The following is a 26,007-nucleotide window of genomic DNA, read 5'->3' as shown; positions in this document are numbered from 1 at the left end:
TTCTTTAATGTGTGTTGCTAGTTTCTTATATAGTGTATTTATTAATTCTTAATTCTTTAAATAAAAAAAATGGACACTAATCCTCTGTGATGGCACCAGATGAGTTTGCTGATGCACTTCTAAAACCTCTATTAAAGCAGGATTTGCCAGTGAGCCTTTGTTTCAGTGGAGCACTCCACAAAAAACACACTTTAGATAACATCAGGTTCACACATTCAAAATATACAATATTGACTTTGGAGTGTCGCCCTGTCACTGTGGGATTTTGAGCCTCGACAAAATCCTTGTCAGTACATAGTCCTCACCTCGGTCTGCACCATCGCAGGCCGCTGGGTGCGAAGTGTCTTCACTGTCTGGAAGAGGTCGACCACGCCCTCGTACCTCATCCTCTCCAGCACGATGCTGAGGGTGATGAAGACTCCGGTCCTGCCCACCCCGGCACTGAGGAGCACGCACACACACACACACACACACACACACACACACACACACACACACACACACACACACACACACACGGATATTTCATAAATCTACTGTCTACTGACTCTTTATGACTTTAATGTACAAAATTATGGATTTAAAGATCATTGTGTTTTCAAGCAAGTAATGACAAGGGATGTAGTTTTTTTCCACCTGAGTTGTTAGCATGAGCATACTTTTGTTCTTATAATGCATTGGTTATAAAGAGTACATCTTATTTCACTGCATTCCTGGGTCCAACAGCATTTGCACATGAATATAAATATTTCGTAAACCCTGATCAATGAGATGATAAGAAAGCCTCTCGGCATTACACAATACAGTTCAACAGTAACACACACTGCCGCCAAACCTGACCATAAAATTGAATCATCACATCTTTAATACAGTCAAAACATTAAGTCCTTCATGAAGGTAGACTCTAATACATTAGTCTTAATTCGTTTCAGCTAAGTGTACCTCAAGACCTGGCATATGTGTGTAATTCTTAGAAATGGCTTTAAATGACGAAAATACCATTGAAATGACAGAGGATAGTCATAAAAGCGTAGACAGTCACAGCTAATCTGAAATGTGGTTTGTATCTCTGTCATTATCTCATGATGCTTGTACTTGTGCGTGTTGAACACTACAGATTATATGAAGCTTAGTCATTTATAAGAACTCATTTATAAGAAATTCAAACAGTAACATTTGCGAGCATGTACAAAACTCTGAAGTAGCGATAACCCGTCACACCTACAGATCTTGTTTGAATTTTATGATTAATCTGTTCCATCTTTCCTCCTTACCTGCAGTGTACAGTGATTGGTCCGTCCTGTCCAAACTGTTCCTTGGTTTTGTGCACTTGTCCAATGAAATCGATGAAGCCCTCTCCGGTTTTTGGCACTCCTTGCTCGGGCCAGTCAGTGAACTGGAACTGGCGGATTGTTCTGGACTGGCCATCCTGAGGGGCAGCAGATGAGGAGTTTAACAACATTTGAGAGGCATCGAAACGTACAGAGAAAAATAGAAAAACGAATATAATGTATAACGTGTATTTTATTCATCAGAGTTAACATTAACATTTTAAATAATCTCTATGACCAAATAACACTCGTTATCTTTATTAACACTACATTGCAGCATGTGCCTCACACGTCTCCTCCACCTTTGCTCTAATGTGCCCTCAACAAAAACAACAACACCGTGACAGTCTCTCAGGTCGAAGTCCGCGAGCATCGTAACCCTGCTGGTTTTTCACAGCGGCCATCTAATCATCTAGTTCACACCTGGGATGTGAAATGAATAAAGCTGACAACCTGGAAGGAGATAAAATCAGCAAGGCTGTGGCATCCAAGGACCAACACTGAACTGCGACACATCTGACAGCACTGTGGTGTCAGCATGTGTGACTGAATGTTTTTTGTTTTTTTTGTACAAATCAAGACTTTATTTTCCAAATCTCTCTCTCTTTCAGTGCCCACATACAGCCTATACATGTATGAGAAAGGAGGAGTGGATGTGGGATTAGTGTGCTGCTGCACTGTGAGCCTTCTGATGACAGTAAAGTTTATTTATAGCTCATTGAAACTACTGCATCACAGGGAGTTCCAGTACTGGCCCTCGGGGATTGGAAGATATGCTTTTCATGTATTTTCAGTGATCTCAAAACACACACGCACACACACACATCCAGAAGCACACAAACACACACATACAATCCAAAGAGCAAGCACACTGTTACTAAATCTGGGTAAAAATGTTTGATGGCGCATTCACTTGATGTCAGCCTGTCAGGAGAAATAACACGGGATGCGTTCTGATCATCTCTACCTTGAAATCAGAGTTGGTATAATTCTTAACACAACTGTCAGCATTTATATGAAAACCTTAAATGGATTTGGAATGGATGGTTGTATTTGTGTAAAATGCCAATCAATCCTCATCCCCTCCCACCAAGACACACACACACACACACACACACACACACACATGCACACACAAGGGCAAACACACACACAAGGGCAAACCCACAGATATTCACACACACAGTGAGGCCAACATACCCTGGCATCTGTGACTTTAAACTCTCGGAGGATGTACTGGGGCATGTTGTACTCAGCCATCGGATCCACCACAAAGTATTGGTACCTGGCTGAGCGCTCCGCTGGCCAGTACTGATGACACTTCTCCTACAAAAGAAAAAAGATTTAAGCACTTGAAGAACGTCTTTTCCAAACACATTCAGGGGAGAAAAATGACTTTTACATAATGACTGTCTGGCATACTAGGACAGAATATTTTCATTATAACAACTAACTGTACCTTATTAGTCATTCTGAGTCATGAGAAGGTCTCTGCTTACAAATGGTAATCCAGACAGATTTATCTGTGCCTTTTAAATACACTTTAATGGCAAAAATATTTACATAATTTGTTTGTGTCCTTAACTACAGCGATAATGTGCATGAGGGTTTTTTTTTCCATAAACTGATTATGGATGCGAGGATGAAAAAGCTGTAAAAGGCTGTTAAGTGCTGTCACAATCACCTACATAATCACAAGAAACAGCTCAGTGGAAGATATTATGGATTAAATCAAACCAAGATGACTGCCCTGATGTTTTTTTTTTCTTTTTTATCTTAAAAGGAATAGTTCAAAGTTTCTGAGAGATGCGTTTATTTGCCTTTTTGCTGAGTGTTAAAATGAGATGATTGATGCCACTCTCATGTCTGTCCCTTAAATATGAAACTGGAGCCAGCAGCTGTTTACTCGTGAAACAGAGGGAAACAGCTATCCTGGTTCTGCTCAAAGGTAAAAGCATCTGTCGACTTGCACCTCCTTGATTTTTTTCCCCCGTGTCTTTGCGTTGGACAGTTGACAGTGTAGAGGCAGACAGGAAACAACAGGAGAGGCAGAGACAGGGGTATGACGTTCAGCGGAGAGCCAGGCTAGCTGTTTCTCCAGTGTTTGTGCTAAGCTAAGCTAACTGACTCCTGGCTGTAGCTCAGATGTGAGAGTGGTATTGATTTACTCATCTACTTCTCAGCAAGAAATGACTAAGTGTATTTCCCCTTTGTTGAGTTAAACTATCATAAGCAGTCTATGTCTACAATATGAAAAGGTCTGTGAATAAGCATAACATTTAGCTCTTGTTACCAAAACTGACCATTTTTAATAAAGTGTAAAGCATTCATGCTATATGGGAATTATCAGAACTCTTGGAATGCAACCAATTATTGACAAATCTGACCCGGTAGCCTGTTTCAACCAGATGCATTCCTTCCACGGTGATGACGAAGTTAATTTTTAACCAAAGTTACTGTTCAGGGTTGGAATGAATTAATATTGGAGCACTGTGTCGCAATACTCAGCTGAACCCAGCTGAGTATTGAGATTATTATCTTCCACTTTGACCTTACAGGTGCTGCATGCATTTATGTAAAACACGTTTGTGTATTACCCGTCCCATCTCTCGTAGCTTGGTGAGCATGACGACGATGGTTGAATTGTGCTCCCACAGCATCCTCCAGAAATCCTCGGTGGTCTCGGCCAGTGGGCCCTGTGTGGCCAAGTAGGCCTTCTGCTGTCTGAGGACGCAAATGAACACAGAGGAGGCAGAGATTAAACATTACACAAAATAAACATAAACTTTATTGCGCTTTCACAACTGGTATTATAAAGCACACCACAAAGCAATAACCAGAAAAGGATTTAATGATAAAGGAGTGCTGTTGTTGTAGACCGTTTAGCAAAGACTGTTAATCCGTCCCCCACCCCCTGAAATTTAATAACACACAGGATATAAGACGCACAACGAAACTGATGTCTTAAAGAACGATCAAATACATTCAGACACAAATCTTTTCAAATAAAATTCAAAGGCTACGCAGCTTCCTGTTACTCTACTTTTTGTTCTATGAAACATACCATCTGGCAGATATTTATATACAAGGCACCTACAGCAGCATGACTTGTAGGAAACTGATTCATAACCCATAAAGGCATGTTGTTAAAAAGCATTCAGCTGCAAACTGAAGATAATGTAACGTTCTGTTGTCCTTGTAGTGTCTGTCAAAAACGTCTCTGCAATTATGCCGACAACAAATTCCTACACATTTAATGAACATAGCAAATAATCCTTGGCAGCTATCACCATCATTGAGCTATTTAAGCCTGCTTAGATCCTCTCCTTCTTACACGCTGTAACACAACACAGAACGAGAGAGAGAGAGAGAGAGAGAGAGAGAGAGAGAAAGAGAGAGAGCACTTGATACGCTCACAAAACTAGAGATGAGCTCATCCACTGAGGTGCCAGGGCTGTGCTTGTGTCCTACGTGACTTTGGTCCGGCTGAGCAGTTCATTTTGTCAAACAGCAGGTGGCAGCAGCGCGCTGATCAACAGACACAGAGGGAGCTGAGTAATCCAACACACAAACACGCACATGATCATGCACACACTCACATGTTTGTAGCACATGTTAGCTCGCATCCAGGTGTACGCATTTTCGCATGCAGTAGTTTCGCATGTATATTCAGACACGGAACTACACACATGCATGCACTCAGTCACACACTGAGCCACGGCTGAACAACTAATGAAGGTGCTGCAGGCAAGGCACTAATGTGGAACCGGGAGATTAGAATATGCTCAGGGCCTCGCTCGCACAAATAAAGAAACAACAGATTGGTGGAGAGGAGATGGCATACGAGGAGGGGGAGGCAACAGAGTGAGGAATCAAATTAAAAAGATGAAAACGGGGGAAAGAAAAATGCAAAGCAAAGAGCAGAGAGATGTACAAAGTACAGAGAGAGGATGTAGAGAGGAAAATGTGGGGAGATGAAAAGAGTGAGCACTGCTCTCTCCAGCTGGTCATTGGAGTGCAAAGTAGAACTGACTGCTGAGGAAAGGAGGAGAGGAGAGTAGGGAAGAAAAGAGAAGCAAGGAGATGAAAATGTACGAAAAGGATGAATGCTAAATTTCAAATTGATAGGGTGGACCCCTCTAACCTCCCCATAAAACAGCCCCTAGCCAAAACAAAAACAATTCTAACCGTATCACACAATACTGACTTCTCTGCACACAGTGTCCCAATGAGCATGCTGCCAAACAGCACAAAGCGCTCTCTGCATCATCCCACATGACTGCAGTGCTTGAGGACATAGTGTTTCATTTCAACCTCATTACAATGCTAAAACTCCAGCCTGCATCAGAGCATATCCAGGGCTCGTGCCCCTGATAGCATAGCTGGAATCAATGGTTCGCCTCTCATTAGCTTAGCATATTATTGGCTTTTCTTGAAGGCGCTGGGGTGAAGGGCACTGGAGGCTCCTGTTTAGTTTTTATTTATGCCTGGGCTTAAAAGCAGCTTAATTACACAGTGCCGCCGGTGCACACAACAGGTCCCCACCCGGATATGTCTGTCTCTGCCATGATGTTTGGATGGAAAATTAAGATGGTGAGTGAGAGAAGAGGGTGGGAGGAGAGAGAATGAGCAAAGAGGTGCGAAGGAGACAGATTACAGAGGAGAATGGAGACAGACAGAGATATAAATGGGTAAAAATAAAGAAGGAAAAAGAGAAAAGCGGAGGAAATGGAGAAGAGAAGAAAAAGGGGAGGGAGGAGTTTGGAAAACACACTTCATTACAATCTCTCTTGCTGCAATTATGCTATTTACACAGCAACAATGGAGGGACAGCCTCTGTGGAGCATCTTCTCATTAACGACAGGACCGTAGAAACAGGGGGGGTGGGGGGTTGAGGTGTTGTCTCTGTCGCAGCCCAGTACGAAGCAGAACCCCGTACGGACTGAATGGCATTTCACGCCTGCTAAATCCATCCCCTCGCTGTACACTTCAACCACAGAAGAGTCAGCTCTGTCTGTCTCTGCCTGAACTTATATAGATATAAAACAGAGAGCTGCCTTTTCATCTTCCTCCCTCTAGGAAGCAATTTGGACTCACAGAGCACACAAGGACATGCAGTAGCTTCGATAGGAAAGTGGTAGTGGCTTAGCGGATGAGAGCCACATCAGCAGAGCGGGGAGTAATTCGTGCAAGTGGATACTACCCACTGTGGCCTCATCTTCAGTCCCCTACCATACATTTTTATCTAGTCCACTGTGAATATTTTCTGTATTTTTCACACCTGTAAAAATCTCTGATGGCAGAAAACAACTGCAGACCTGTCACATTCAGTGCAGTCAAGGAAGTATTAGGAAACCGATGCAATTTCTGTTCCGATTTCTGGCTCCGTACTCAGGGCATTACATTTTAAATAAAACAGTGACTGAGGTTAAAGTGCTGACTTTCAGATTTAATTTAAGGATGTTCACATCCATTTTAGGGGAACTGTGTATGATTATAGCTTTTTTTTTATGTATAAGCCCCAGATTTTTAAAGTGAATATAAACTAAATATAGTCATTATATTTAATGTGTGGTTACAAATCTTGCTCAGTCAATGTGTGCCTGAAGTCTATGACTCGTTATCATCATGAGACATTTGGTATTTCCCTGATGATGCTCTGCCAGGCCCGTGAGGCAGCCATTGTTACGTTTGGCTATTGGGGGCTTTTTACCTTCAAGTCTGCTCATTTGGATTAACAGGTCCAGACTAATATCACCCTTGTCCTTAAAAGCACAAAGTCAGCACTTTAACTTCAGAGCCATTGTATTCAACTCAAGTCTTGACGTATAAGTCCTTTGCTGACCTGTAGCCGTCGATGCAGCTGGCGTTGATGTAGTCAGAGCCCTCGACACCACGGATGGGCTGCAAGCAGACACGAGTGGACTCAAAAGGCATGATGTTGACCAGGCGGTTCTTGAACTTGTTGCAGGGTAAGTTGGCGCTGATGAACCGTGACGTGTGGGCTTTGGAGTTGGCCAGTCTCTGTTTATTAAAAGGTGGGAACAAACCAGACAGGAAGAGAGAGATGGAGAGAAAAAAAAATGAGTGCCCTGTCACCTGAAGTAAACAGACAAAGAAGTCTGAAATTCTTCCCCGACGAGTCTTTATTCAGACAAAGTTTTCTGTCTAGATAAATAAGAAATTCAACAGAAGGAGAGACATCAGAGTCAAGTAGAGACGGCTGGGAGGTATTTTAGATATCGACTGGTATAACTAAGTGCAGTGGACTTGTCTCTCATAGAGTCCCAGAGCTTCCTAGGAGGACTGTAGGCGTGACAGGCTCAGAGCTGGCAGTGGTCAGAGCACAGATGGACAGCACAGGAGTGTGTATGGACAGTCATGTACTCGGGGAGAATTTGTGTGTGTGTTATGGCCAGACTGTGTGGGCATGGAGGCTGTGGCCCCCACATACACTGCAATCATTCTCTCACTCTTTCATTCTCTGTCGTTGGCAGAAGTGTAGATGCTATTATCACTTCAAACAGAATGGATCATGGTCATAAGAGGGCTAATGGCAGAGCCGCGCTGGGAGGAAAGTGTGTAATAACATCACAGCTGATGGCTATTGACAGAAGGTGTGCGTGTGATTGCAAGTCACCTTGAACACCAGCTGTGTGTATGTGTGTGCGTCAGTCATTTTGTCATTCTCCACGCGGCGGTGTGTTGATGTGTTTGTGTTTCTGTGTTTATGTGTGTTTGTCCTGGTCTGCTTGTCCCTAAAACATGTGTTTGTGTTTGTGTTTGTACTCGTGTTACTATGCTCGCTGCTGTGACGCCTCAGCACCGGTCTGACCAATACAAATTTCTGTGCTTCAGCTTATTTGATTGAATTAATTATTTCTGACACTGAAATGAAGGGGCACTTAAACCTCAGAAGGTTCGCTTCTTTAGTCTGTTGCACTTTGGAAATCTTAGATAATGTAAGAGTGAGCGAAATAAGCCTGGTGCTTGCAGATCAGGGTGGAGTGAGATACACATGCAGAATAGTAACATAATTTTTTCAATTACTGTTAATCATTAAGTAAAAGCTCACATCATTTCCTGTACAGTGTCAGCCCTGTGTACTATCCAGTAAACTATAAAAAGCTGTTCTAAAATGTCTTTTGCTAAGTTAAATGCTTCATTACATTCTGTAGGAGTCAAGGACAACTCAAGTTTATTTTTTACACTGAATAAGTAATCAAATAGAGCCTTGAGTAATTCTTGTCTGAGGAGTGTGTTCATCAGTCACCTTGAACTCCAGCTCCATCGCAGTAACCGTCTCGCCGGGCGGGGGCTGGGTGAGTTTCTGGATGTGGGCGTACAGGTTGCGGGCCAGCACCTCAGTGTTGCCACAGGTGGCAGCCTCCAGCAGGGCTTCGTGGATGAAAATGTACTGATCTTCGGTCTGGACCATGTAGTTCCTCTGGGCACGCATGCATGTCACATGGCCGTAGATGTCTACGGACTTCTCATGCTTCATACGCTCAAGCATGGCATCGATCACGATGAAGCAGCCAGTCCTACCCACGCCCGCACTGATGGAGAGAGACAGAGAGCGAGGGGAGGTAAATCATTTTATGTTTCACTGTATATAACTGATATTTCATCATTCACACAACTGTAATAAGTTAATATATATGTCACTAGAATGTATCATATAGGCTACAAATGAGTTCTGTATTATAAGGTGTCACTATTTAAATGAGAAAGTTAATAATAATAATTTCTCTAGCCAGCCCCTTTTGCCGTGTATACACTTATTATGATATACGAACAGTATGTGTGTCTATCCAAATGTGACTATTCGGTGCAGAAATCAGAAATATGTCAGAATGCATTTAGAATAGTATTGTAGTGTAAGGTAAGCTTCCCGGTCTTATCATGTTCTCTCTCCGTGCTTGACAGCTGAAAACTGGACATTATGCTTTCCAGGTGAGCTGATTTACACCCTGCAGCACAAGAGCTGGACCATAATGAAATTGCTGCTGTAGAATGTGCAGAAAATTTGACACTGTAAAAGCATCCTGAGAGGCCTGATGACTGGCTGGAAAATACAAAACACAGAATAACTGAGCCCAAATGAAGGAGGATGAAAAAAGATGACCCCAAAAATAATATTTGAAAGTCTCTGTTGCACGTGGTGTCATTTACAATGCACTTGTAACACCCTTTGATATAACACATCTCTGCCCTCTGATGTGACACTGTCAGCCATAAAAATCATTAAAAGGAAAATAATCACGTCATAAAATAATGATATAATGATTTATAATAATAAAGTATTGGTTTCAACTCTAATACTGACAGTATCGCTAATTTCATAATGACATTCTCTACAAATGATATTTTCATGTTATTCCAGTATTAATGCATTTAATATAATGTTGGATTAACACATTTTGTTTTTCAGGACATTGAAGGATGTTTTTGAGTTGATGTCACTCTGTCAATTAAACACGACATAAAAAAACAACATGAAACATAAATCAAGCAATTACTTGTATACAACTGTCTAAAGAAAGAAGAAAAGAACCAGTTAATTTCCGTGGGCACCCACCTGCAGTGGACCACCATGGGCCCCGCATCTGGAGGATTGCAGGACTTTACCCGCCGTAGGAAGGCCAGGATGGGGGTGGGGTACTCTGGCACCCCATGATCCGGCCAGGCCATGAACTGGAACTGTCTCACCTCTCTCTTCTCACTAGAGCCATTCTACAGGAGAATGAGAGGCAGAGAGGTGTAAGCTTGAGCTTAGTGGGATGTTCTGACATTGTGAAATGTAATTGGTTGCCTTTTAAAAAAAAAAAAAATTTGTCATGCTGGGAACAAATGTTTTGAACAGCTAAAGGTCACACTACTTGATTAAAGGGAGCTGAAATTCTACAGTTAAAATGCGATGATGTGATTTAATTGTCAGAAATGTAGCAATTTTAAGCAAAGGTTGCGATTGGGCTCATAACTTTGATAGCAGCACATAGTGTGCTCTAGTTTCTCGGCTGTGATCACTCTGAAAGTGTAGGTGCAGATAATATGTATAATTTTGGAATTCAGCAGAAACAGTTTCTTGGCATTGTCACCATTCCTTATTGAAACCAAATAACTTTCTCCAGCTAGAGACTTGCATTTAATTAGGAATTATAACAATGTTAGAAATTATAAGTAAGTAATGGAAGAGGAGAAGTAAAAGGACAGAGTATCACTCACATTACCCAGCACTTAAGTATATGAATCAAAGTGAAAAAAATGAAATCTTTCATTGCCTTTTAGAGAACAAGAGACAAATTTTGGACGTTAAAAACCAATTACAGCGGTGAAAAAACGATTCCAGCTGTAATAGCCTTTATCGGTCTTCAGGAAAAATAAGAAATTACATTTTAAAATATGACCCCATTAATGATGAACAGCAATTACCTGCTGGGAACATGTCCTTCATGAGCATGCCTCGCTATATGGTTAACTGCAAAAGAAGAAGGCAGCACTGTACCTTGTAGAGGGCGAAGGTACGGACGCTGTAAGTGGCCAACTCCACGGTGTCAAGCATGGTGACCTGGATCATCCCATAGGTCTCTGTTCCTCGCGATGGCCAGTACTGGTCACACTTCACCTGGCAGGGAGAGAGAGAGAGAGAGAGACAGACAGACAGAGAGAGAGAGGGCGTACTGTCAGGAGTGAACTGCCTCTTACATCCACCGTGAGGCCAGTGAGAGGCTTGTAGGATCACACTGGTTAACAAGAAGGGAACATTAGAGGGGTCAGATCAAAGGCTTTGTCCACTGTCTAATTAAAAACTGAAGACTCAGAGTCAGCTGCTGTATCTCCTAAAAAATGAGCACCAGTGAATCAGGCAGATGCATGTGCATCCATGTGTGTCTGCATCTGAAACGGGCTTCAAAAGGGCATTAAAAAGCCCACTTTGTCTTTTACCAGCCTGTGATCATTTTCAATTAGCTAATTGTCAGGTAGTTCGCAGCCCTTTGTCATGTATGCTTTTGGTGCATTTGTAATGATTGGGTGCTGCAATGTGGAGGGAGATGTGTCTAAAAGCCTGTTCTGGCCTGCTGTGAATGGACAGCAGGTTCAGCCACCTGGCTCCATATGTGCAGCGAACAAACTTAACCATGGATGAGGCTGAAGATCCTTCGAACATTGCCACAGAGAGGTTTTGCTTCACTCCATGGATATATGAAAATGCCAGACTGGCCTTTGACACAATTTTCCCTTCACTCCTTGTGCTTTGCAAGGCTTATTTGGCATTAGATTTGAACAAAGACGGACTTTGACAGTCCTCTTCATCACTGAGATATCTACATGAACCCTTCTGCACCAGATTGATGAAACGCACTGCTGGCTGTCATTGGCGTTTGGCTCTGCTTTTCAAACAGCAATAGTAAGGTGTCTCCTCCGGAAACATTGCTGAACACCGCCTAAACCACTTGTGAATAATTTACAGTCAAAAATAGGCCATACAGTTACACAATCATGCTTCATGTGATTTTTACACCTAATTTAATAGCTGTTCACAGGGTCTGCGAGTTTGGGGTGATGAGTCACATCATTATTTAAACACTGCATAACCAGCTGAGCTTTCTTAAAGCTTCTGGGTTCAGCAAAATCTCAGAGAATGTTTTCGAGACTGAAACAGCAAAACCTGAAAAGCTTACAACATGTAGTTTGACTCTGTGAGGCAGGTTAAGTCCCTAACAATTGTCTTCCAAACGACGTGTCTTCAATCAGTCAAAGGCACTCTGAACAACAGCATCAGCTAAAAAGATTTTTAAAACGAAACATTTTAAAAGTATGTAGGGAAAATTAGTCATCTCAGATAAGCAAGAAAATGCTGCTATACTTTCATTTTCCATATAGAAACTGAACAAATGCAGGCACTGTTCTAATGTCAGAATTTCTGGGACTAGGACTTGCTGCTGCTATTGATTTGGATAACATGAGAGGAAGAGATGTGATGCGGGTAAGCTAATCATATTGATACTGCAGTGCCAAGCTGACATTTGGAAGCACCTTGGCTGTCTCAGCGAGCTGGTACAAATCGACAAACAAAAAGAGCTAAAATTCACCCCCTCACATTTCACCTCCCCTGGTGACAGCTCCCATTCAGAGGCAGAGGCAGACCTTGCAGGAGAAACTCAATTGAGTGATAGGGAACCGCTTGCAGTATAAACATATGGATTAGCAGTCACCACTGTAATGAATATCTCTGTGCTGTCTGAGGTTGGGTGGCATATTCTTCCTCGCAAGCAAACACACACACACACACACACACACACACACACACACACACACACACACACACACACACACACACACACACACACACACACACACACACACACACACACACACACACACACACACACACACCGCAGGTTTCACTATCATCTGCTTCTGCTTTGAACCTTGCTTCTCATATGTCGTCACCTGGCCTTTTGCAGAGGACACAGACCCCTTATCTAGACAGACACACAGAGACACACAGACACACAGACACAGACACACACACACACACGAGTAATACTTCTGGTCTCATTTCAAGTTCTGACCTTTTAGGGTTTTACTAACTGGTAATGATAGTGAGAGAGGAAACTGAAATTTGCCTGCTGCCGGATCTCATCATATTTGTCAAGCTCCTGCTCTGTTTGGCATAAGACATGGGTTGGGCTGGGTGGTGGGAGGTTGACTCACACACCATATGTGTATGTCTGTGTGCGTACGTGAGAGAGAAAGACACAAATAGAGGATGTGTATTTATGTAAAGGGACTGGACAAAATAACAGAAATCCCTGAAAATGTAGCAGCACCACGTGTCTAATCAGGGGTACAGGCAGTTTTCTGTGATTTTTTGTAATTATCTTATTAAATGTCTGTTCATTATCAACTTGCAAACATTGTTTGTTTGATACAATTTGCAGCCTGATAGGATTTTTCAGGACTGCTCCACTTATTAAATAAAGTCATTTTCAATGCAGTGGCAATTTAATAAATTCCATTCACTGTTTGCTGCCTCATATTGCACTGGAAAGAGTTATTTAAATATTGTGACAGACATTTATATCACATATACGTAATCCTAATTGTCATTTAACTAAACATTTACTTTGTATAGTAGAGGTGGTAATTGGGATTTATACATACAATCTATTATTAATACACAGTTAACACATTCATTTACTCTGTATGGCAAATTCTATCAACAGTATAAACGTCAACATGCAACTAAAAACTGTTTTTAGGGATTAAAACAGGAGTTAGTCACCCCCTCCTGGTTTGGAAATCAAACTCCAAAGCTTTAATGACGTCATACTAAAGAGCGGCTGTTTCATTTCAGGTTCCTTATGTTGTGAGATCTCCATTATTTTGTTCCTATGTACAGTATACAGTATATATGTGGCTGTGACTCTGGGATCAAAGCATGGGAGCATGGTCATCTGTCACAGAGTTGTGAACCTGCCACTCTGACACACTAAATATTCAGAGAGGTATTTGAGAGGATGCGTTTATTCTTGCTGAGATTGACTGAAAGTGTCATAAAAGCCATCTCATCAAACATAACCGCACTGCAGGTATTCTCCGAGGTACAAATAAATGAGCTCTGCTCCAAAAAGACATGGTGCGCTCATAATTTGGCTAAATGATGGATATCACTGACAGATAAAAATTAAAACAGATCATAGTGTTTTGACAGATGGCAAGTAATTTAAATCTTTACTTAACAAAGAGTTGCTTTTTTGCATACTCACTGTGGATGAATTGAGCTTCAGGCAATGACCCCCCACCCCCCACCCAAAAAAAAAAAAAAAAAAAAATCAATGCGTATGATTTTGGAAATGAACTCTTTCATTTACAATCCCTGTTACTTCCAGTTCTTATTTTGGGGACTCTTTCATTAAGGCACCGTATGCACACACTAATAATGCACCACATACTGGCAAGGCTCCACGCTGGTTTATTTCCTCCAAGGAATTCATGAGCATGATTTTGTGATGGTAATTAAATAAACCCATCCCAATTTTGAATCTCAAGTTTCCCATGTGCTCCTTTTTTTTTTGCTTTTATTAGCTTGAATGTATTTTTAGGAGCCCACGGGTGTTGTTCGGTGACAATCCTCTTAACTCTTCAACTTCAGAGTTTTCATTATAGCACCGTGGCTTTCGAGAGCCAAATTCAGAAAATGCATACACAAATGAGACACTCTGTCTATAAAACCTTGGCATGGTGTTACAAAATTAAATATGTGGCAATCAAGTATTGAGCTCTCTAAGCAATTTCTAAATAATGAACAAAAGAGAATTCACATTATTATGAATCTCTAAATATAACTACACTGTACATGTTCATAATTAACCGAAAAACGTACCTTGCTTTCAGTAAAGGGTATGCGTATGTTGTCATTATATGCAAAGTTACCATGGCAACTCAACCATAAGCGGCAAACAAACAGTGGGAGCGAAAATGGGAGACGGTAAAAAGCTATTGTGCAATTTTACTTCACAAACAGATTTAGAAGGAATTCATGCAGAAATTTTTAGAGATTGCTGAAGACTTGATAGAAGAGAAGCAACGTGAAGCGATACTGTCCACAGACAACCAAAATATCCTTTGAAGTCCTTGTGACTTTGATCAGGCTGACAAATCCTGCTTTAAAGTAGGACTGGGGGTCTATATGCCTTCAGGCTTTGTTGGGTGTAATGTTACTTCCCTGCCGTCGAGCTACATAAATATAAACATATGTATGTCAGGGAACTCAACTTCTGGCCACATTTCAACTTTGCACATTTCACATTTAAAAAACTGTCTAATATGTCATAGTCCTGTCAAATTCAATGGCCCTAAAATTTACAAGAAAGTAACTTGTTTTCCCCCTAATATTGCAGCTCTCCCCATCTGTAGCAGCCTCCTGTTGGCTGAAAGGTAATGCTAAAGGTTGTTGTATCACATAAAAAAGTGACATCAATTCTCCTCTATTCTTCCATTATGTGCTACAAGCAAATGTGTTTCGATGACATTTCACAACAGGAAAATGTGTTTGTGGTTTCTTTCTTTACTACATAAACACTAAAACATTATGAAGTAATCATTTTTATTCATATGGTGTTTATGATTGATAAATTATGTAATTAAATCTTTGAGTATGCACACATCAATAAATCAATGCATCATAATTAACTGTTAAGGAATGAGGTCACTGACTGATTGCTTTACTTTACAGTGTTTTATAGTAAATCACAGTGTCTCTCCTTACCCGTGACTTCTCCTCCAGTCTAGTCATCATGACGATGGTGTTGGATCTTTGCTCCCACACCATCCTCCAGAAGTCGCTTAGTGTCTCTGGCAGAGGCCCCTGTGTGGCGATGTAGGCATTCTGCTTCCTGTAGCCATCAATGTAGTTAGCGTTGATGTAGTCGCTGCCTGGAACAGCTGTAACAAGGAGCAGCGAACATTGTTATGGTTATTTGATCTAACAATATTGCTCGGTCACAGAGATTAAATTAAGATCAGAATCATTTTAATAAAAATGAATGATACATTTATGGAGATTCCTTCTTACTGATATTGAACACTTTGATACAGATTGTACAAAGACAATCTACCTCTATCAATCACCTATGATAACTGGTACATTCAAATGAACATAACATACTGTATCCAAGAAAAACAGTTACATGGGCTTTGTGGATAAAAACTCAGATTTTCTAAAGTAGCAGCTGCAGGCAAACAAAATGTCCCTGGTACTGATGAAGCAGGCCTCAAGCAGTGCCAGCCTCTGTCAATGGCTATCTGAAAGGTTAAGTGGTTACATGAGCTCTTACCATCAACAGAGGTAAGTACCACTCTTGAGTGGTCATAGGCGATGACGTTTGCATAGCGATTCTTTGGCTTGTTGACTTCCATGTTGGAGTTCTCCCAGGTAAACTGCTGGCCTGGATCAATGGACTGTGAGAGAGGGCAGGGATGAAAAGAGAGGGGGCAAATAACAGAAAGACGGAGAGAGAACAATTATAAGAGAGTCGACACAGAGCCAAGAAAAGCAAAGAGAAAATAATAAAAACACAAAGGGAAGCTCTTGAGTGCAACATTGGTAAGAGGATAGGGCAAAATTACACTGCTGTCTGCTGAAACCCATTCTGCAGCAGTATAGTATGGACAACAAAGCCTTTAAATGGAACATACACCCACATCATGTCACTTGAAAAGCCACAGTGGAGTGCTACAGGTTAGCGGTTTTATATTGTGTGGGACACTTTGCAGTCTGATGCTATAAGTTAACAAAGTGCCATATTGCAGGCTACACTGCAACTGCTGTCAGTGCATTAACGGGTTAATCATTTGCATGACATTTGGGACTTGAATGCTAACGAAGCAGAAATATGAAGGCACTTGTTTCACTCAAATCATCATCATTGATTGAGCCAAGAGAGGCAACATATTTCTCCAGTTTCTATATCCAACATGATGAGAATGAATTGGTTTGAGCTGTTGAATAAGTCTTTTGCTGAATCTTGCAGGCAAACACAAACACTCGTCCTCTCCCTACTGAATTACCTAATTCTTAGAAGTCACATGCATGACTGCTTCTTGTAACGAAGCAGATTCCTCTCATTCTCTGTCCTCCTTTCTTTTCACATCTTCTATTTCTGTTGCCTTTTCCTATCTCGTATTTTTGTTTCACCCTTTCACTTATAGCTTCTTTCTGTTTCTAACCCTTTCCATCTTACATCATTTGTCTCCCGGGCTGAGACGACAGTAGACTGCATACATATTGATCTAGGGAGATATGTGACGGCCTCCCATCCCTTGGCTCAATAATGTCACAGAGTCTCTTGTTATTCTGTATCGATCCCTCTAAGCTCACACCGGAACCATGTCCACTAATTCCCCGGACCTTTCGCCTCACAAATCCAGCAGGACTCAGAACGACACCTTTGAAATTCCTTCACTTACTTACTGTGGCTGTAACGCTAATTTACTTATTAGAGGTTATTTCATGTCAAAACTTGACAGCTCAAACATAATGATAATTATTACTGGATAAAGGATTAAATAGAGGGTGCAAGGTGAGGCCCAGAGAGAACGCTGGGCCATTAAATGATTAGCAAAACAGCAACACAACAAGTGTTGTACTAAGCCACACATGAGGAAGGTGTGGTTTGTCCTACTGTAACTATCAAGATGTTGTACAGCAAATTGGCCTTCAGTACTGTCCTACAACAACAATAACTTTCTAGCTCCCGCTATGTCTTCCTACGGAGGAAAGTGACACCCACATAGGTATAAATATGGTATAAGTCTGAACAAGTTATTTTAGACCAGACTATTTTAGTGCACATGGTATTTGATTTTGAACAAGATGAATGAAAATTGTGGAGTTCTCATATGCAAGAAACTTTTACTGCAGCTCAAAATTGTTGAGTGCTGAGAGTCATGTGGGTATAGGCCTATTGCTGCTGATGAGCTCAGCACTGCCAATTTCTCTGTCCATGCCTGCCAGTATGAAGAGAAAGATTTCATTTGCAGTCAAAACATGTCATATCCATTTGAGAGCTCATTGAACACAGCAGGCCCACTACACAAACAAGTAAGGTAGAGATGGTAGAAAGAGGTGAGAAGCAAACGCCGAAGGTATTCTCGCTGACACACTGGAAATGCTTTCAAATGAACATAATGATAGTGCTATGACGACTGCAGCGTGATATTGCTTCCCACGTTAAAAAAACTGTCAGGGGTGCTGCAGCATGCCTGATTGACAAATTCTGCTCATTACCCAGTGTTCTCATTGCTCAGTGTGATGCGGACTGGCGTTGGTGGTAAAGGAAGTGTCAGGCCGCCTAAAACATCAGGGAGAGGAAGTGGTGAAGCCTCTACAATTTCTGTGCCTTTGGGGTAAGGCACAACGGGAGCAGCCGGCGAACGTGACTGTGACAAAGCGCCATGAGCTCTGCCACAGCGCCTCAGCTGGCACAGAGATGGGCGGCCATCTGCCGGGCATGGAGGGGGTCTTCCCTGGCTTGGAATGACTGGTGCAGGGGGGGAATGGGGCTGGGCTGGTTGCCTGCAGTCATACAAGCCACTTCTCTGGCTTGATTCGTTTACACTAACTCAACAGGCCGGGAGGGCAATGTGCTGGAGAGGCACTGAGCAACACAAGAAAGCACTTAATTGAGTGCAGATTTTTACCAAGGCCTAATTATCTCCCCAGTTAGCTGTTAATTTCACAGTGAACCACATCAAAAATCTATTACAATTACATACGCTATTATAAAATGTGTAACTCCGTTTACAAACATTTAATGTATATTCCGTCAAGCATTATAATGGCCCTTCTCACAGACTTCATACAAGACTGTTCTTTTTATGTGTTTTATTCTATCCTCATTAATGGAAATGGGGTGGACAAAATATTCCTATTAGTATAAGACCAGACATTTCAACAGCTCAATTACAGCCTCAACAATGACCTCTCAATTTCAAGAAAAACTGAACATAAATCCCATCTTCTTGAAGGTGGGATTTATGCACGACTGTTCTATTAGAAGACATTAGATGGGAGTACTATAACTGAGAAGAAAATGTATGTAATCATGTATGAAATCTGAATGCATAAGGCCTTAATCATGTGAGACAAAATGCCCAAACATGGTTGACTAACAAAATGAAGCACCACATATGGTTCTAAATGTTTTTTCTTTTATGTGGGGAACACTGCTGGGTAGATAATAGAACAGTTATATAAGCTTTCAAATAGATGTTATTTTCACAGTAAACACTGGACAGGGCAGATAACAGAGCAGTTATAAATGTTGGCTAAAGTTTGGACTCGTGGTGATGCTTGGGGAAAGGTCATGAGGTCATCAAAATAAATTTGCTGTTTCTCTCTGGAGTGTGAAATTGCACTGCAAATTTCATGCTGGAGCAACGTATGCTGGTCACAGACAGACAGTGGCAATCACGTAACCTTTTAGGTCACAGCGAATGTAAAAAAGATCTACAATCACTCCGACAGCCTAGTTGGATCCATCGATGTGAGGAATAGAGCTGATTAGACAAAACCGATCGAACAATCAGAACAAATAAATAAAAGACAGCTCTTGTTTTTCTGCATTCAAGGATGCCTCTTCCTCTTCATCTGGCCTTGCTTAGTCCCAAAACCAACTTTGTGCCACTTTAAATGCAAATTTGCTCCTTTTTTTATTTTTTTATTTAAGGAAGAACACTGACACGAGATAATCCCTTGCAGAGTTGCATCGGAGAGACCGCTTGCAAAATAACATTCTTCGGGGAAACATCAAGACGCACACAGATTGCTTTAGCAACTCGCCACCTGCTAGCTTTGTGAAAAAGCATCTCGCAGCATTTAATGTAAGTGTTGGTTTCCTGGTGGGATTGGTAATAGAGCTGTAAAAATGACTGAAGAACGTCTGTGAAAGAAGTCTTCCATAATCCATCAGAATTCATGCATATGGGATCAAAGAGACATAAACACCAAACTTCCTCCTAGACATGATAACAAAAAAAAAAATCCCCATTTGTATGCTTGAAAGACGCAGAGACACTATACACTATTAGTGCATGGCTCTTACCTCATACTCCTGGGAAAAGCGGAGGCCGTCGTTGGCCTTCAGTCGCTCAATGTGGTCAGCCAGGTCAACGACAGGAATGGGCGGGTGCTCCCTCATCCCTGGGAGAGGAAGAGGAGGAGGAAGAAGAGGGAAGAAGACAAAGACAAGAGTGAGACCTGGCTGTTCCTACATGATACATGCACATCGACTTGCACAAACACTGGTTGGACCACAGGGTGAGTGAGGCTGCCAGTGGGACCATGAGGTGGCTGTGTAACGGTGAGGAGAGTGCACTTTGTTCAACAATGCATGAAGAGAGGGAGAAAAGAGAGAAGAGAGAGAGAGGGAGAGAGAGAGAGAGAGCGAGGGAGCGCGCAAGTTGAAACAGGCTGGTGACATTTGGTGATATCGTCATGCTAAGTGAGGAGGACAGAGGTGGGGCTGGCTTGGCGATGCACATGAGTGACTGGGTGAGCATGCTCCTGGAAGGAAGCAGGAGGCAGACATCTCTCTGACTCCACAACGCTCAATTGGTGGCAGAGGTGGGATCAGAGCAAGAACCCACAAGTCTCTACAAATGAGTCACACTGTCACTTCCCAGAGAGGAAAAAAACTGACTGGTCACCAGCCAAAACTCATTTCTTTGAAAATCTCTTTCCCTACAATAGACTATCTCTCGGCCCAGCCTGGAGCGCTTGGGCTGGATTAATTTCAAACAACCCCCCTGCCGCTCTCCAGATTTCTCATCGCTGGGTTATTGGATGATTTATTGCTAATCTACCGACACAAATTCCCCCTGTGCCTCTGAACTTGGCAAGGCTCTGTGCTTAAACGGATTGCTTGGAACTTGCCCTATGTGTTAAAAGTTAACTGTATGCCACGCATGACAACGCTATAAAGTTATACATGGAGCATCATTAACCAAACATATAGCCTTGAAGTCACACAGAGATCAGAGAGACACTTTCAAATGCTATAGATATTAACATTAGCACCTTTGGCTGAGCGAACCTATAAGGTCATGATGAATGACTGCTGCAAGCTCATTATTGCTGCAATGCTAATGGCTAATACCTGGTAACTATGGCCACTGCACAAAATGAGACCTGACCAATTATACTAATTTAATACTATCACACAGAGGGACCTATAACCACATTAACATCAGTGTGTACGTGTTTGCGTGTGTGCTGCCAGGTCTTTTATAGCCATGTTGCTGGTTAAATGGAGAGTGAAGTCATAGATACCAACTAATGTAGAGCAAGTGTAACTGTCCGCACTGCTAAACTATCCATGAAAACATCTAGCCCTCTGCTTCCGCACCAAAAAAGGTGTGGGAAGTTCACAGCCTAGAGAGGACATTGCTGCATCCTTGGAGCGCCAGAGGCTTTAAGCTTGTGGGCTTGTGATGTCTGTCAGGATTGCAACAAGGGAATGGGATCAGGAGCGAGTGAAAAAGGAAGAGAGACTGCACGTGTGGGAAATACACAGTAGGTGAGAGAGCAGACTAACTTGGAGTGTTGGGGCAGCGATGAGTGCTGGGACCTGTGGAGAGAGGAGAGTGAAGGAGGGAGGAAGAAGAACACTCAATCAATGGAGATGGCTCAGGATCAGACCAGGGCCAAACAGTATCTGCAAATAACCTTTCAGGCTAGTTGGAGTGCGCAGCTGTTGGTGTTTGCCCTCTCAGGACAATTCAAGTAGTGTGCTTTAGGCGGTTAAACAGGAGAGCATACAAAGCTTGACTTTAAAATACTCCTGTGACTGCTAGGTGTAAACAGGAGTACTGCGTAAAGGGCATCAGATTTTTTATCTGATGCGTTGAAGGAAATCTTATTACAACTTGGGTGTTATTTTAATATTTTTGGCCGTCACTTTAGTTATCGGTTATGATAAAATGATAAAACCCATAGTTATTACTGAGATGTGGGAACATGAGATGTGAGTGGTCAGACAGACGGTAAACAAGCCAACATTTTTTGCCAGATGATCCTAAACTACTTTATTCGGGGGGAAAAATAAAAGTGAGTGCATCCGATATTTTGTTAACATCGTATTGCATGGTGCCTAATTGGTCATATTTTGGATTTAAACCCTGTGACAAAAGGTAACCTGAAGACTGAGGCGATCTGCAAACTCTCACACCTTACATCTAATGAAGGTGGCAGCATCTGGAGGTAACACCTCTAATCTACACATATTGAGCCGACACATGTCTTTTCTTATAAATGTCTGGTGTAACCAGCAATAGTGGTATTGAGACATGAGTTCATTACCCGATGGGAAACTTTCCACACTGCGTCATCCCTGATCAACAGTAAGTATGCTTGGTCAAGTTGAACCAGGAAATGAGTCTATAAACTTTGATGGATATTTTCAACTCTAAGTTTGTGTGACTGTTTTCTCTTTCAAATTATTTAATTAACCTGAAGAGTTTCACTGTCTGACTACCTGAATTCTTTGCTCCATTGGACTTGTTAAGTACAATCTTATTATCACAGAAAAAAACAATGCCCCAAACTACAACCCAGTTTGCATGAGACCAGAACTCCCCTTTAAAATGTTCCTCTGTGACTACTTTCAGCAAATTGCACTTGGCTCTAAATGGCACTACATGCTTTATCAGAAGTGCTTAACACAAGTGATCTCGGTTAAGTATTTGCAAGTAGCACCTGAACCAGAACTAGTATCTGGCAAGGATAAACCAGGTCATTTACTCACAGAACCACACAACAATCAGAATCAGAGCAGGAATGTTCACCTGCTGTGGGCGAATCAAAGAGAGAAGGAACAAGAGACAGAGGAATGGGCTGTTCAATATTCACTCAGCTCAGCCTTGGAGTCTCACACGTGATTTTTGATAATCACCACTCTTGAAGCAAAACAGCGAGGTGGAAAGGGAGAGAAAGAAAGAGATAAATGTTGACGTATGAAGAGAGAGTGGGGATAGTGAGAGAGAGAGAGAGACAGACAGAGAGACGGAGAGAGAGAGAGAGAGAGAGAGAGAGAGAGATTACCCTACAGGGGAAATGGAAGACAAAAGAGGAAAGAGGTGGAGTGGGAGGATGGAAGAACAGGGCTCTGTTAGAGCAGCAGCACTGCTTAATTCCTCTGCAGGGGTTCAAAGGGGCTGTGTGTGTGCATGTGTGTGTACTGCGAATGGGATCTTTAATAACCCGTGAGAAGGGATACACACACACACACACACACACACACACAGAAAACACACAGAAACACAGAAGTGCACAAATGCGCGTGCACTGGGGTTGACATTTTCTCTCAGCTCCATTGTTCCCTCTGCCTGGCTCACCTTGACATCAGAGGCAGCAGGACTCATTACCAGTTGGGTGGAATGAAAGGATCTCATGGAGGGAGGAGGAGCGAGGACCGAGGGAGGAGGGAGGAGATCAGGAGGAAAAAGGAAGGAGGCTGACGCTGAGGCGAGCACCCTGACAAACCCTCCCCTCCTCAAAACCCACCACACTTCACTACTGTGCGTGGATGGAATCTGAATTCACTCAGCTTAACTCCACTCACACTGACCAGTGCCGGGTATGATGGCGAACATGATTTGTTTATTTTCTCTTATCGACCAATTTTTCTTTTTTTTGCGAACTGGTCAGATTTTTAGCCTGAGGATAAATAACAAAATGAGGCAGGACACATGAATTTCACACTGCAACATGTGTTACAAGGCACTAACAAACAAGAGATCCATCAAAAGAAAGAGGAAGGCAGGTGTTCATTGCAAAAGTAGATTGCTTCTGGAAAGGCTGTTTAGAGTTTAGATGAAAAAAAAAATCATTCCAAAATGCAATATCCACCATTTAGGAAAGAAATCTGGAAGTTAAGATATATTAAGGAACACTATTATAGGTCTGAGTCACCTTTAGATATTTTCTCTCAGTGTTGAAGATAGAATCGTCTGTGTTTTTAAATTACTGACTGATGAATTTCACAAAGGGTTTTTATTTTGGAAGCCAGAGTCACAGAGACGGAATATACTTTTTACTCATTTTCATGAAAGAAACATTGGCTGAACCTGCAAGACTCTGATTAAAATTCACACACTTAGGATAGCGGACAGTCACGCATTTCAACAAACTTACCCAAAACAACAAACTTTCCTTAGTTTACCACTAAACTAAAGGTGCATAAGAGCAAGCGGAAGTTGGAGTTCACATAACATCAGAGATACTAACTCCGCCAAGGACGTTATGTTTTCACCCATGTCTGTTTGTTTGTTTGTCAGCAGGATTATTTAACAAGTACTGAACTGACCAAACTTGGTGGTGGGATGGGGCTGGGGACAGGGAAGAACCCATTACATTTTGGTGTGGATCTAGTTAAAGGGGCTGATCCAGGATGTTTTTTTTTTTTTTTTTTTTTATCACTTTCCTTAACATTGTGTGATTGGGTATTTTTTTTACACTTTTGTCAATTTCTCAGAAAATGTTTGTATCTTGATGTAAAAAATCAGATGTATTTATGGTGCTGAGATCCATGATCTTGTACTATTTGGTGCAGATACACATAATAATCCGGATCTGGTGGAAGAAAGTGCTGAATCCGCATTACACAGGGAGTTGTACTTATCATTAATAGTAAGTAACAGTGCATATGGCACCGGCAGCATTTAGGACTGTTTACATCAGTATTTCATTCGACATGCAACTAATAGAATTACACAATAACAATAGCAGTTGCGACACAGCAATGAGACAATTCATATAGTTGTAGAGCTGTGTAAACTGTATAATGCTTAAGTCATCATTTCACACAACAGGTAATAAAACCATACAGCTGCCTTGTGGAGGGATTAAAGATGATAAATAAATAAAGCTATACTTGAGAACAAAAGACGTGTGTGAGTGTTTTGGCCTTGTTGGAGGTATGCACTCTACTGAATGCCAATGTAGTTACCCCCACCAAGGAGGTTATGTTTTCAGCCAGGTCTGTTTGTTGGTTTGTTTATTACCTCTGCCAAGGTGATTATGTCTTCACCCGTATTTGTTAGTTAGTTTATCATCAAGGTAACGCAAAACATACTGAACCCATTTGCACCAAACTTGGTGGAGGTATGGGGCATGGGCCAGGGAAGAACCAATACATTTTGGGGGCCATTGGGTTAAAGGGGCCGATCCAGGAATTTTTTTTATCAATTTCCTAAGATTGAGAGATAAGACATTTTCTGAAGATTTCACTTTCAATTTCTCAGGAAATAATGTATGGGTCTTGATGTAAAAAATCAGACATGTTTATGGTGTTTACATCTATGTTTTTGTACAGATATGCGCACACACATAATAATCCCGACCTGACAGACATGTGTAAGGTTTTTGGCCTTGGTGGAGGTATGCTCTCTACTGAGTGCCACACTAGTTGGAAACTCATAATTAATCATAATCAATCATAATGAATAATGTTCATGTTCATGAAAACTCAATACACAATATATCCGTCTTGACACTTACTAATATGAAGGTGCCTGAAAACCAATGCTTATAGCTTCATTTCTCAGGGGCAGTTGTGGAGGGAAAGCTCTGCAAACTTTGCAATATGTTGCTACATGTAAGGCTGTTAGACTGTTGTGTATTACCTGGGGTCTGGTAGTTGAGTCTTCTCATCTCCACAGGGTCAGAGGAGTTGGCCAGCAGAGAGTCTTTCACCCCACCTGAGTGCTCATCTTTGGGTAAGGGTGATGCCCGTTTCCTGTGGTGGCAGAAACAGAAAGCAAAGTGTTTAATCACATCATGCCAAGACCACCTAATTGCTTAATTCAGGTGCGCTAACTTAGCCATCGATTCCTCAAGCTAGCTCCAAGTGACAATGACAGGATGACATAGATTGATATGGTTAAAAAATAAGACATGAAGAAAATGCAAACATCTTTGTCTTTGTGTTGGACACTTGATGAGATTAATGACATAGTTAATGGTTCTCAAAACTAGTTCTGAGGACCAGCATTTCAAGAGACAGTAGGTACCAGGGCATTACCCCCATTAGTTTGCCAACTGGAGTTTAATGTGTTTGAAGAAACACCATCATTTTCCCGGAGTGGGTAAGTTGGGTTTGTTTGCTGC

The 26,007-nt window shown here is 41.8% G+C and overlaps 1 protein-coding gene across 12 annotated transcripts in view; it reads right to left on the bottom strand.

Moving 5' to 3' along the window:
• Window positions 1–26,007, bottom strand: part of LOC130178562 (receptor-type tyrosine-protein phosphatase F) — a 345,850-nt gene that overhangs the window by 2,335 nt on the left and 317,508 nt on the right. For 8 of the 12 annotated variants that reach the window (XM_056390906.1, XM_056390908.1, XM_056390910.1 and 5 more), the window contains 13 exons: window positions 25,524–25,636; window positions 21,437–21,469; window positions 19,946–20,043; window positions 16,178–16,301; window positions 15,610–15,785; window positions 10,840–10,959; window positions 9,913–10,067; window positions 8,605–8,890; window positions 7,177–7,355; window positions 3,929–4,055; window positions 2,532–2,657; window positions 1,275–1,429; window positions 306–441 (listed from right to left, as the gene is read on the bottom strand). In XM_056390906.1, coding sequence (XP_056246881.1) covers window positions 306–441; window positions 1,275–1,429; window positions 2,532–2,657; window positions 3,929–4,055; window positions 7,177–7,355; window positions 8,605–8,890; window positions 9,913–10,067; window positions 10,840–10,959; window positions 15,610–15,785; window positions 16,178–16,301; window positions 19,946–20,043; window positions 21,437–21,469; window positions 25,524–25,636 — 1,828 coding nt within the window. The remainder of the gene's footprint in view (window positions 1–305; window positions 442–1,274; window positions 1,430–2,531; window positions 2,658–3,928; window positions 4,056–7,176; window positions 7,356–8,604; window positions 8,891–9,912; window positions 10,068–10,839; window positions 10,960–15,609; window positions 15,786–16,177; window positions 16,302–19,945; window positions 20,044–21,436; window positions 21,470–25,523; window positions 25,637–26,007) is intronic. The other 4 variants (XM_056390911.1, XM_056390914.1, XM_056390915.1 and 1 more) reach the window with 1 other exon arrangement.

This window comes from Seriola aureovittata, chromosome 12 (genome assembly GCF_021018895.1).
Source record: "Seriola aureovittata isolate HTS-2021-v1 ecotype China chromosome 12, ASM2101889v1, whole genome shotgun sequence".
Lineage (NCBI taxonomy): Eukaryota > Metazoa > Chordata > Actinopteri > Carangiformes > Carangidae > Seriola > Seriola aureovittata.
This window is presented reverse-complemented; position numbering and strand designations above follow the sequence as displayed.